Source organism: Rhinoraja longicauda, chromosome 9 (assembly GCF_053455715.1).
Source record: "Rhinoraja longicauda isolate Sanriku21f chromosome 9, sRhiLon1.1, whole genome shotgun sequence".
Classification (NCBI taxonomy): Eukaryota; Metazoa; Chordata; class Chondrichthyes; order Rajiformes; family Arhynchobatidae; genus Rhinoraja; species Rhinoraja longicauda.
In genome coordinates, this window is record NC_135961.1 from 15236380 (window position 1) to 15250363 (window position 13984).

Below are 13984 nucleotides of genomic sequence, written 5' to 3' on the forward strand. Positions count from 1 at the left end.
TTAAATCCACATGCAAATGAATACTTACCTGATCAAGTGCAACAGAGACAGAATGTGTTGATGGGAACTAAATCTTCCTCCCAGCAACAGGTTGTTAGATCAAAACAAACAACTCATGGGACCATCTGTTAGAGATGATATGACCCATCTAACTCAATGCTCTCTTCAAAGGCAAAATGTACAGACTCATATGCAAAAAGGTGTGCAGGGGCATGTTCGCATTACACCCCCTGTACTGAATGATGGAAACCAAGGTGATATCTGTAACCTAATTCAGAGGCAAAATGACATCACTGCTCTTCTGGCTCAACAAAATCTCTCTTCTACTTTACCACCAAGAGACATTATGATGGTGATCCTTTGTGGTGTGAAGTTTTTATCAGGGCATTTGAGAGAGGAGTGGAAAGAAAGACTAATGATTACAGTGACTGCTTGCATTTTCTAAAGCAATTTTCTAAAGAGGGCATCCAAAAGACTTAGTCCGCAGCTGCCAACATTTACCTCCAGCCCAGGGCTATCAAAGAGTAAAAGAACTGCTTAAAGAATATTTTGGTAATGAAGTTAAGATTGCCACTGCATATATGGACAAAGCATTTGCCTGGTCAGTGATCAAATCAGAGCATGTGAAAGCATTGCAAGTGTTCTCACTGTTCCTTAGAGGTTGTTACAATGCAATGGAACATCTCACCTCTATGGAGGAAATGAATGTTGTTTCCAATATGAAGACCATCCTGAAACTGCCTTACAAGCTCATAGACAAGAGGAGGAATAGGGCATGTCAGCTACAGGAGCAGCGTGGACACATGAGCTAGATTTTCTGACCTGGTAGACCTCATAGAGAAACAAGTGAAGATACTGTCAGATCCACTTTTTGGAAACATCCAGGATGCTAAGCCAATTGCAACTGTCAAAAGCTCTACTTTTGCGAGAGCAGAAAAGTCAAGACCAAGAGGAAGCAGTTTTGCAACAACTGTAATACCTGTAGAAACACCAGTGCAAGAAAATCTGACAACAATAAACAATGGACAACAGACAATAGGTGCAGAAGTAGGCCATTCGGCCCTTCGAGCCAGCACCACCATTCAATGTGATCATGGCTGATCATCCACAATCAGTACCCCGTTCCTGCCCTCTCCCCATACCCCCTGACTCCGCTATCATTAATGGAATGAAAAGAAATGTATCTACCACCAATTCTCAAAGTTCTTGTTTGTTCTGTAATAAAAGTGGTCACACATTGGGACGGTGTCCACAGATCAGGAAGAAATTGCACAGAGAAAAAATAGACATCTTAAAGAAGGCTGTTTTGGATGTTTGAAAATAGGACACATGAGCAAAGACTGCAAGAGTCCTTTGACTTCTGATGCGTGCAACCAAAATCATCCTGAAATACTTCTGTACGAGTCATTTACGCTTAAATTAGTTAGTTATTATATTATGGCCATGTTTAATATTTCAGGTTTCTATTTGTCTGTACTTTGGAATGTGTGATTTGATACGTAGAGGGGCGTGTCTACATCTGAGGAGACTAGCGTAGCCTCAGAGATTGCGGGGAAGTTTAGTCTCAGAGGATGGAGAGAAAACAGGTTTTTACCACACGGTAACGACCACACAGTAACGACACACACGGTAACGACTGTGTTGTTTGAAGCGGAAACAGTTGATAAGAACGATAAATTATGAATTATTCTTTTGATTTGTGCTACTTTAATAAAGACCAATTAATCAAGAAACAGCATTTGGAAGATTCATTTTTGCTATCTCAGAGTGCGGAGTGTGCGTAAGCTATATCTCCACCACATCCCTGAGCAGTAATGGCTATCGAAGTTGGACTTTGAGAAACATAGAAAATAAGTGCAGGAGGAGGCCATTCGGCCCTTCGAGTCAGCTTTGTGATCATGGCGGATCATCCACAATCAGTAACCTGTGCCCAACCTCTCCCCATATCCCTTGATTCCAGAGCTCTATCTAACTCTCTCTTAAATTCATCCAGTGATTTGGCCTCCACTGCCCTCTGTGGCAGAGAATTCCACAAATTCACAACACTCTGGGTGAACAAATTCCTTCTCACCTCAGTTTTAAATGGCCTCCCCTTAATTCTAAGACTGCGGCCCCTGGTTCTGGACTCCCCCAACATTGGGAACATCTTTCCTGCATCTAGCTTGTCCAGTCCTTTTATAATTTTATATGTCTCTATAAGATCCCCTCTCATCCTTCTAAACTCCAGTGAATACAAGCCTAGTTTTTTCAATCTTTCCTCATATGACCGTCCCGCCATCCCAGGTATCACTCTCGTAAACCTACCCTGCACTGCCTCAATTACAAGGATGTCCTTCCTCAAATTAGGAGACCAAAACTGTACACAATACTCCAGATGTGGTCTTACCAGGGCCCTATACAACTGCAGAAGAACCTCTTTACTCCTATACTGAAATCATTATGAAGGCCAACATGCCATTAGTTTTCTTCACTGTCTGCTGTACCTGCACGCCAACTTTCAGTGACTGGTGTACAAGGACACCCAGGTCTCGCTGCACTTCCCCCTTACCTAACCTGACACCATTGAGATAATAATCTGCCTCCTTGTTTTTGCCGCCAAAGTGGATAGCCTCACATTTATCTACATTATACTGCATCTGCCATGCATCTGCCCACTCACTCAACCTGTCCAGGTCACCCTGCAACCTCCTAACATCCTCTTCGCAGTTCACACTGCCACCCAACTTTGTGTCATCTGCAAACTTGCTAGTGTTACTTCTAATTCCTTCATCCAAATCATTAATATATATGGTAGATAGTTGCGACCCCAACACCGAGCCTTGCGGCACTCCACTCGCCATTGCCTGCCATTCTGAAAAGGACCCGTTTACTCCTACTCTTTGCTTCCTGTCTGCCAACCAATTCTCTATCCATGTCAACACTCTACCCCAAATACCATGTTTTGCTTACCAATCTCCCGTATCAAAGGCTTTCTGAAAGTCTAGATACACTACATCCACTGGCTCCCCTTCATCCATTTTACTTGTCACATCCTCAAAAAATTCCAGAAGATTAGTCAAGCATGATTTCCCTTTCATAAATCCATGCTGACTTGGACTTATTAATTTTACTGCTATCCAAATGCACCGTTATTACCTCTTTAATAATTGACTCCAGCATCTTCCCCACCACTGATGTCAGGCTAACTGGTCTGTAATTCCCTATTTTCTCTCTCGCTCCTCTCTTGAAAAGTGGGATAACATTAGCTATCCTCCAATCCACAGGAACTGATCCTGAATCTATTGAACATTGGAAAATGATCACCAATGCGTCCACTATTTCTAGAGCCACCTCCCTGAGTACCCTGGGATGCAGACCATCAGGCCCTGGGCATTTATCAACCTTCAGTCCCATCAGTCTACCCAATACTATTTCTCGCCTAATACAAATTTCTTTCAGTTCCTCTATCCCCCTAGATCCTCTGTCCTCTAGTACATCTGGGAGTTATAAAAACTGCCATTACAACTTCACATTGAACAAAAGGACAAAGAAAAGAAATCAGAACATACATAACAGAATAAGAAATCAATTGTGAGTTCAAAATCAATTCTCTCACCTCATATGTGTGGGCATATTAGGGCCGGTGATGAAACCTGCCTCTTCTCCATTGTACCAGTAGAAGTAAAGAGCCACATGGGGACACAGTGCTGCAAACACACACATTTTTGGATCATGGAAGCTCATCTACCTTTTGCACAGAATGCTTGATGAGAAGGCTGAACATTACAGGACAAAAGACCAATATTCTCTTGCATACCATGAACCAAGTGAAGCCTGTGATCAGTCATCATATCTCAGGTTTGGAAATATCTAGTCTGGACGAAGACGATTTTATTCAACTATCTGATGGGTTCACACATATGACCATGCCTGTTTCCCAGCTAAACATTCCCCGACAAGAAGACCTGACACAATGGCCTTACTTGAAGGATATCAAGATTCCTGAAATAGACTCTGGCATTGACCTACTCATCAGGACAAATGCTTCAAAGGTATTGGAACCTTGGGAGCTGGTCAACAGCCAAGGGGATGGACCATATGCTGTGAGGACCCTACTGGGGTGGGTCATCTATGGTCCCCTGAGAGGAGACAACAACATTAGGGATAAAAATGGCTGCCCTGCTGTTGCTGTCAATCGAATATCCATTGTGAACCTAGAGGAGCTACTGGTCAAACAGTACAATCACGACTTCAGTGAAAGAATCAGCAAGGAAACAGAGGAAATGTCCAGAGAAGCTGTAAAATTATTGGATATTGTGAATCGCTCAGCAAAAATGACAGATGGACATTATTGTCTAGACTTACCTTTCAAACAAGAAAACGCCAGCATGCCAAATAATTGTTGCATTGCAGAGCATCGCATCCAGAGCCTGAAACGCAGGTTTGGCAAGGAAATTTCATGATGAATATACATCTTTCCTCACAGAAATGATTGACAACAGTTATGCTGAAATGGTACTAGTGGACCAGCTGAATCGGAGGAGAACTCTGGTACATCCCTCATCAGGGGTTGTATCACTCAAAGAAAGGAACCTTAAGGGTGGTCTTTGACTGTGGTGCAGTCTTCAAAGGAACATCACCTAACTGCCAACTGCTGCAGGGTCCAGACCTTACCAACTCAGTCATTGGAGTTCTCATCAGATTCAGACAAGAACCGGTTGCTTTGATGGCTGACATCAAGGCAATGTTTCACCAGGTCAAAGTATCAGAAAAGTAGATTGACTATCTGCGATTCCTGTGGCGGCCCGATGGCGATGTACGGCAAGATCTTGTTGAATACCGGATGAATGTACATCTTTTTGGAGCCGTGTCATCACCAAGTTGTGCAAACTTTGCATTAAGAAAGACTGCTGAAGACAACAAAGATCACTTTCCAGCAGAGGTGACAAAGAACAAATTCTATGTAGATAATTGCCTTCGGAACAGGAAGCAGTTCAAATGGTAATAAACCTGACTGCCCTCTGCCAAATGGGAGGATTCATGCTGTCAAAGTGGATCAGCAACAGCCATGCTCTATTGGCATCCATTCCACAAGAAAACAGAACCAGAGACCAAGGAGATAGACTTGGACAAAGACAATCTGCCAATGGAAAGAGCACTGGGATTGCACCGGTGCATTGAAACAGATGTGTTCAAGTTCAGAATTGCTGCACAGGAACAACCATACACAAGACATGGCATCTTGTCCGTGGTCGGCTCTATATACGGCCCTTTAGGATTTCTAGCACCATTTGCTCCGCCAACCAAACTGATTATGCAAGAGCTCTGTAAGAAAAAACTTGGATGGGATGAAAACATACCCCAAACCTCTCAGCAATGGACAGGATAGCTAGCAGATCTCAACAACATGGTAGAGTTTAAAGTGGATCGGTGCATGAAGCCCACAAGCTTTGGTCAAATCAGATATGCACAGCTGCACCACTTTTCAGATGCCTGCGAAAGTGGCTATGGGACTGTTTCATATCTAAGACTGGAAAACGATAACAAAGAAGTGCATGTTGCATTCATAATGGGAAAATCCAGAGTGGCACCATTAAAACAAATGACGATTCCCAGAAAATCTGTTACATTCATCTCTTTGTTTGTACAACTACCTCAATAAACAACCAACTAAACTGGGAATAACGACTGGAAGATCTGTTCTATTGGGTCTGCGTAAGATCACTCCTACTGTATCTGTGTATTAATGGCAACTGGAAGAGGACACTGGAAAATTTGAAAATTTGCCATTATATGCGGCCTCACCAACATCTTACATAACTGCAACATGACCTCCCATCCTCTATCCTCAATACTCTGACTGATGAAGGCGCCAATGTGCCAAGTCTTTTTTACCACCATATCTATCTATCTGTGGTGCCACTTTCAACGAACTATGGACCTGTACTCCTAGATCCATCTGCTCCACAACACTCCCCAGACCCCTACTATTCACTGTATAGGTCCTGCCCATGTTAGTCTTCTCACATTTCTCTGTGGTAAATTCTATCAACTATTCCTCAACCCAACTGATCAAGATCCTGCTGAAATTTTTGACAACCATCTTCACTATCTACCATACCACCCGCTTTAGTGTCATCTTTAAACTTACTAATCATGCCATGTACGTTCATATCCAAATCATTGATATAGATGACAAACTGCAAAGGGCCCAAAGCCTAACCCTGAGGCACACCACTGTGTGCCCCCAGTCTGGAAAGCAACTTTTCACCATCACCCTCTGCTTACTTCTATAAAGCCAATTTTCTATCTAATCCGCTATCTCTCCTTGGATCCTGTGGAATCTACCCTTCCAGAGTAGCCTACCATGCGGAACCTTGTCGAATGCTTTGCTGAAATAGATATATACAACATTTACAGCTCTGCCCTTTTTGGTCACATCTTCAAAACACTATCACATTTATGAGACATGACCTCCCACGTGCAAAACCATGCTGACTCTCCCTAATCAACCCTTATCCATCTAAATGCATGTATATCCTATCCCTCAGAATGCTCTCTAGTAACTTCCCAACTGCAGATAAACTCTATGGCCTGTCGTTCCCAGCCTTTTCGAATAGAAGCACATTTGCCACCCTCCAGTCTTCTGGCACCTCGCCTGTATTTAATGGCTACTCGTAAATCTCAGCCAGGACTTCTACAATTTTCTCTCTAGCTTCCCACAGTGTCCTCGGATATATCTGTTAAGGCCTGGGAGATATCTGATCAGGTCCAGGAGATCTGTAAAGCTGATCTGTATCTAATCTGTAAAATAATTTGACAGCATTTACAAATTAAATGCAGCCATACCTTCGATATATCACAGCATCTTTTATGTCAATGGATATATGATACAAATATAACCAGCACCAGAATTGTATTGCACAGGATTCCTCTCCCTTTCTCCAAAGACTATTAAAAACCCCATCTTTCGGCTGTCTAGCTCGGACATGTTATTGCTATTGGTTGCATCCCAACACATTCCTCTTACACAATTAGTTGACAAAACCAATAGAATGGATATATGTTATACAGAAAAGGTTATCGGAAAGGAAAACATTTGTCACGTTATGGAGAAGGAACAGTGGAGTCAATCTTTTAAGGAGTTGGCACATGCAAAATAAGACAAATATTCTCTGTGCAGTAGAAGCCTAAAACACCAAAGGAACATTATTTTTCCAAGACAGAGAAACACACAAAATGTTCAGTAAATGTGAAACATGCACTATCTATGTTATGGATAACAACTCAAAAGAAAGTATTTATGAACAATTAGGTTCATGGTCACTTGATGGAACATATTTCACAACATATATACTCATAAGCATGATACTGTATGTTATTAGTTTATTAATAGAACTGGAATCCTAGGATCAATACCCAGAATTAATGTTTCACATTCCCAAAATTGCTAGGGGATTAAAGACAGCTTTAAATTACTTCTGAGGTCATCGCAAAGAAGGACTCTGCCAGCGTTCCTTGTTTGTGTTGAATATTTTACAAAAGTTAACTTACATCAACTGAAGAAATTTGTATGCATGAAGCAAGTTAAATCTATGTGTTAATCAAACTGCTAGCAGGTATACTCAGCAGAGTACATCAAGCTGCTTTAGTTTTAATCTTCAAACCCTCAGTGAAAAATACCATTTTATTTTTCTGCAAATGTGCATTAAGACCATCTCAAGATAGAGATTTCCTGAACACATACTTGATTATATATTATCAAGTACATAAAGCTTTTGATAACCACTGAAGAAGAACAGCAACAACATCCAATTGAAAGCATAGTTGACCTGAGATTAATCTGAAGAGGGGTCTCGACCCGAAACATCACCCATTCCTTCTCTCCCGAAATGCTGCCTGACCTGCTGAGTTACTCCAGCATTTTGTGAGATTAATCACAACAATTTTACAGCACGATCACATAATTCCAACGTTTTACTTCAAAATCCTCTACCCGGAGACAGTGAAGAGAATGTAATTGATTGATTTCTAGAAAATAGTGCCTTTATTAACAGTTCAACAAATTGTGAGAACAAAACAACATGACTCAAATTTTTAGACGTTCTAAAAATGTCTCTCTACTGCACCCACTTAACATTAAGCAAACATTTCTTTATAATAACATTTTACCAAAAAGATACCTTAACTTGCTTCCAAATCATTTAGCTTAATAGAATTTACACGAAGTTTATATTTTAAAAAGTTAATTCCTTTATGAACAGTTTAAATAATATCTGTAAATGAGTACGTTTCTCGTCTTGTAGGAATGCTTTCATCAATCGTCTTTTTGCCACTCTTCTGCTTTATAAATAAAATGCACACAGCTAATGATTGTTTTAAATAGCAGAATAGAATCCTGCATTTATTTAGCAACTTTCACGAAGAAAATTGTGCCGCATCTCTTCATAAAAGCTTAATTAAAAACATGACAGCAAATCATTTGAAGGGATGACCGAACATTGAATTTTAAAAGGTGGATTGTTAACAAAGATCTAAAAGAAGATCTCGCAACTGAACAGAGAGGAACATTTAGAAAAGGGATTTTGGAGCAGTATGGTTATGGGTGAAATCATGGCAAAGATGCACAGCAGCTGCCTTATTGTAGGAACTGATTACAAATATTATGAATGCCATCAATCATTTGGATCAACCTAACATTTTGAGGCATGCAAAACTGGGAACAGTAAGTTCCAAGGAAAAAGCGCAAACGATGGATGAACAAAGGTATCACAAAATGCTGGAGTAACTCAGCAGGTCAGGCAGCATCTCCGGAGAGAAGGAATGGGTGACAGGGGGGGGGGGGCGGGACAAAGAGATGATATAGGTGGAGACAGGAAGACAGTGGGAGAACTGGGAAGGGGGAGGGGAAGAGAGGGACTGAGGAACTATCTAAAGTTAGCGAAGTGAAATGTTCATACCACTGGGCTGTAAGCTGCCCAAGTGAAATATGAGGTGCTGTTCCTCCAATTTACGGGGGGCCTCACTATGACACTGGAGGAGGCCCATGACAGAAAGGTCAGACTGGGAGTGGGAGGGGGAGTTGAAGTGCTCTGCCACCGGGAGATCAGGTTGGTTAAGGCGGACTGAGCGAAGGTGTTGAGCGAAACAATCACCAAGCCTGCGTTTGGTCTCGCCGATGTAGAGAATTTGACATCTGGAACAGCGGATACAATAGATGAGGTTGGAGGAGGTGCAAGTGAACCTCTGTCTCACTTGGTAAGACTGTTTGGGTCCTTGGATGGAGTTGAGGGGGGAGGTAAAGGGACAGGCATTGCATCTCCTGCAGTTGCAGGGGAAAGTGCCTGGGGAGGGGGTGGTTTGGGTAGGAAGGGACGAGTGGACCAGGGAGTTACGGAGGGAACGGTCTCTGCAGAAAGCAGAAAGTGGAGGAGATGGGAAGATGTGGCCAGTAGTGGGATCCCGTTGGAGGTGACGGAAATGTTGGAGGATAATTTGTTGGATACGCTGGCTGGGGTTGTCATGCATGGATCACTTGTGCCCCATTCAATTTTTAAATAACATCAAATTTTAAATGCTGTAATGGCCTGAGAATACTATCAGCATGAAAAAGAATTACAATCCGATACATGACTGAAGGTTTTTCCTGTGCAATCAGGCTTGCACATATAGAAATATACAAAATATCAGTAGAAATAACAATTGTTTCCAGTGACTAGATATCACAATGACAGAGTGACATCACAATGCACCAACTGCTTATGAATAACCACTCTGGTTAATGTTTTCTGTTGAGAACCTTCATGGATCAAATAAATGGTCATGGTCCATTTTGTCAAATGAAAACATTTTGTCATGGATACGGACAGAAAAACTCTTTGTAGGCTGTGCTTAGTTCTGACCAGACTTCATCTGGATCCAAGCGGATACCACTTATTTATCCATAATTTACAATATTCATTGAATATGGATATTCATTCCATAATTTACAATAATTGAGCAAATAATAAAAATGAACACAAATTATATTTCCACAGAGTAAATCAAACAAAAATCTATCCAATATAGCAGTACATCAATAGATCTGCACAAATCATCAGTTATTTGCTGCTTGTTAAAGCAACTACAAAATTAATAATTTGTTCCTTACATCGCCAAAATTAAGTGAGAAAATGGTTTAATTTACAGGATTACGTTTTGGCAATTTGAAGGGCAGGATCTTCAAATTATATCTTGGGGTAGGAAGGAAAGTAACCACAGAAAGAGGAAGCAAAAAGACTTTAATAAAACAACTTTTCACTATTAGTGTCCAGTCACCTTTACTCAGCCAAACTGAGCAGAGTAAATGAAATAATGCATTTCTGGTGGCAATGGTGAGGGGCGAATTGACAGAACAGCAGAAAAAAATTGCTCTTAAATGTGTACCACAGAATCTTTAACAGATCAATAAACATGCTATCATTGTGCAAACAGAAAAAAGGAATCATAAACATTTTGAACAATTTATAAATATAAACCAGACCATGTTGTCATTCAAATAGATGTTCAAAAATAACAATTCACTGCCCCACAACTGAGTAATGTTGCACTATTTGAAAAATGGTGCTTGTTACATGTGACATTCATTTTAACTAAATGAATAATCACATCAAAGGCTGGAAGCATTAATGTAAAAGGGGGTTTTGAACAAACATGATCATTGAGTTGTTTAGTATTAATTTACAAAGATTTTATTTCCAAATGTCAATGTTTATGCTGGAGCCAGTTGAAATAAAATCATGATTATATTTTGAGCTTAAATATATCACCAACAGAACCACAGGAAATCCACAGTAGTTTATCCAAAGTACTATTCTGCCATTTCTATAATAGCTTTGAGTCAGTCTGAATCAAACAGCACAGAAACAGGTCATTCTGTGAAGATTTGGTGGTACACATCACAGGGCAAAGTTTTTCTGTTGGTCTGGTCAATTTGCCTTTCATCATTGCTTCCAGATATGCATTATTAGCATATATGGTAGTAATCTGGAAGCATGACTCGGCACAGTTTGGCCGAGTAATGACGACCACACACTGATAGTATCAAGTTGTTTTATATGTTCATTATTTTCCTCTTTTGTCTGTTTGCTTATTTTTCCTGCCCCAAGATGTACTTTGAAGTTCCTGCCTTTCAAAATACCAGTAAATTAAACCACCTTCTCGCTTATTTTCTCATTGTAGTTATGGATATTAATCAAATTTACCCATATTTGATCCACTTTATTGCAGCATAAAAGGGCAAAAAATTATACCTGACTATTTCTTAAGTAATTTCTTTAATGCATTTTAGATCACATCCATAGACACATCAACCTAAAACAATATTACTTCCTGTTGAGGTACTGATTTCCCGTGTGCCACATGGATTTAAATATTCGCATGTAGACACATCGGCTCCTCAGCCTTCACCAGAAGTCTCCAGCTGGATAGCAGCAGGCACAGATCAAATTTTCTCTACACAACAAATATTTTGGCTTAACACTTTCAAAGAGTTTCATTTTTTAAATATCCTCAAATGTTTTGTTTAAAACAACAATTAGATTTTAAACTCATGCTCGCAAACAGAATGCTCTTATGGTTTATTTACATCATACATTTCCAATATGTCTTGAGAACTACAAAATTCCCCAGAAGCAACACATTCGCCCACAGGTCATTCAGCCCAAGGATGCAGTCACATTTTTATTTTCCAGAACTACTAACCATGACTAACCACCAGGACTGAAACTTCCCATTACGGTAGCCACATTACTTATGAATAACAAGAAGGAAATAAACTAAATTAAATATTTATGTTGTAGATCAGGTGCGGGACCATGCTGACCTTTACTCCAAATACCTATCTGTGCCTCAGCACTTCCTTAGCAACACATCTCAAACTCTGTCAACGGGCAAAGTGTCATGTCATTGTCAGCTGTGCTTCAAGCATAAGACAACTTAACATTTCAAGCTGGGGAAAGGTCAGCCAGAATAACTTATTATAAACCCTTTACTTTTCACTCCCATAAACCTTCCACCAATCTTCATGACAAGGAGCCTCGTTGGTTTCCCGTTACTTTAATTTTGGCCCTAGAGAGAGGGGGGGGAGACCCGGGACAGGCCTCAGGCTTCCCTGACGCCGCACACATAGGTTGTGTTAAAATAAGATCGGTTGCGAGGGCCGGCACCGGGCTCTTCTCACACTCACTTACGTTGAAAGTTTTCTGGTCCAGAATAACAGGCCGGGCCATAGCTCCCGCAGCTGCACGGCGCGGCCCAGGTTGGCCTTGATCTGTCCGAGGATCTCGGCCGACTCGCTGTCCAGGCGCTGCGAGTAGGGCAGCAGATGGTTGTAGGGGATCTCCTTCTGCGGCTTGAAGCCAAGCGCATCCTCTCGCCGCCACTCGGCGCTCTCCTTCTCCGCCGTCATGTCCAACTGTTGGCCGCTAACTCTACGATCGCAGCCCGCGGGCATCTCGCCGGCGTCCGAGCCCGAAGCTGGCGGTTGTGAAGTTGCGCTGCGAGCGGCAGGTCACCTCCACCTCCTTCCCTTCCTCCCTCCCTCCCTCCCTCCTCCCGACCGGCCGGCCGGCTCCTGCCTCACTTCCTGTCTCTCAGCCGCTGACGGGGCGGATCGGCGGCCAAGGGAGGGGAGGCGAGGCGGCGAGGCCTAAACAGCAGGAGGGGGCACGGCTGCCTGGGCCTTCCTTGAGAGGGGAGAGGATGGGCCTTCCTTGAGAGGGGACGACAGGCGGTGCGGGGGGAGGGGAGGGGAGAGGATGCTCCGCCGGGCAGTGGATCGGCCGGGCCGGGGATGGGAGGGGATGGCAGGCGGGGCGCCGCTTGGCCGGGAAGGAGGATGAAATGGCAGGTCGGGGGGGGGGGGGGGGGGGGTAGGTGGAAGTTAGTAAGATGGCAGGACCGCGGCCAGACCGGTGGGGTGGATCGGCCGGGAAGGGGATGGCCGGCTCTGGGCGGGGGAATGAAGAATTCAAAGGTGGGGTCTAAGTAGGGGAATGGCAAAGAAAGAGGGATTCCGGGTAAGACGAGGATCAGCAAAAGGGAGAATCGTCTCCTCAAACAAAAATCTGCAGCCAGGGACGAGGCTGTCTGGGGGATTGTTTTTTAAATAATTTGATGAAGATGTGAATTTGGGATTGAGAAAAAGTGGGCAAATGAAGGGAGGAAATCGTGAGAGAACCCTGGAAGGAGGGTTTGGGGAGATCCCCAAAAGCAGGGGGCAGGACGGACAGTGGAGGAGGTTGAGAAGAGAGTTTCAGAAGGGATGGGGTGGGGGATTCTGGCAGTTTGGCAAGTGGTTCCAAGGGAGATGGCGAAGTAATTTTGGAAGAGGGAAAGATGTGATTCATGGGGGAAGGGAAAGGGAAAGAGTTTAAGGGGAACAGGGAGATTTTCAGGAGAAGGTGAAGCAGAGAGGGATTGAATTCGGGAGAAAGAGAAGTTGTGAAAAGGGTCCTGTGTGACTTCTATGCTACTTCCATGTGCCTTAATTCTCAGTTTTCCCTTTTGTTAATTGAATACCCATGTTTGCTGAGTCACAATCTCTGGAGACATCTGGACAAGTCATCTGCAGATGATAAAAACCAATGCATCTAGTAAATCTGTAGCCACCTCTTTTGAAACTTCAGGCTATACGCCTTCTGATCCAGGTTATTTGCCAGCCTTTTGTTCCATTAATTTAATGTACTCTTTCTTTAATGATCTCTTTAAATTCATCCTTCTGACTAGAACATTAATCTTCATATTTCTATAATTTGTTTTATCTCAACTTTGGAAAAGGATACAATATGCTTTTTTTTTCTTAAATGCTTGTTATTTCTCCTGTGTACCTATCAGGTGCCTTGTAACAAACCTTAAGGTCTCCCTAACCCCCATCACTCCATTCAAGATCAATCTTCCTAAATTAATGGAGGCACAAGAAATTCCCGCTGTAGCCTCCTTTACATCGACAAGACCAAGCAGAGTC

General features: G+C 42.4%; 1 protein-coding gene across 6 annotated transcripts in view; it reads right to left on the reverse strand.

Moving 5' to 3' along the window:
• LOC144596489 (proteasome activator complex subunit 4-like) overlaps positions 1–13984 on the reverse strand; it is a 126877-nt gene that overhangs the window by 111047 nt on the left and 1846 nt on the right. For 3 of the 6 annotated variants that reach the window (XM_078404827.1, XM_078404825.1, XM_078404824.1), the window contains exons 1-2: positions 12210–12511; positions 3596–3686 (exon numbers count right to left, since the gene is read on the reverse strand). The exons of 1 other annotated variant lie outside the window; for it this stretch is intronic. In XM_078404827.1, coding sequence (XP_078260953.1) covers positions 3596–3686; positions 12210–12387 — 269 coding nt within the window. In that variant the 5' untranslated portion in view covers positions 12388–12511. Of the gene's footprint in view, positions 1–3595; positions 3687–12209; positions 12524–13984 lie in introns of those variants that run through there. 2 more of the 6 variants (XM_078404828.1, XM_078404826.1) reach the window with 1 other exon arrangement.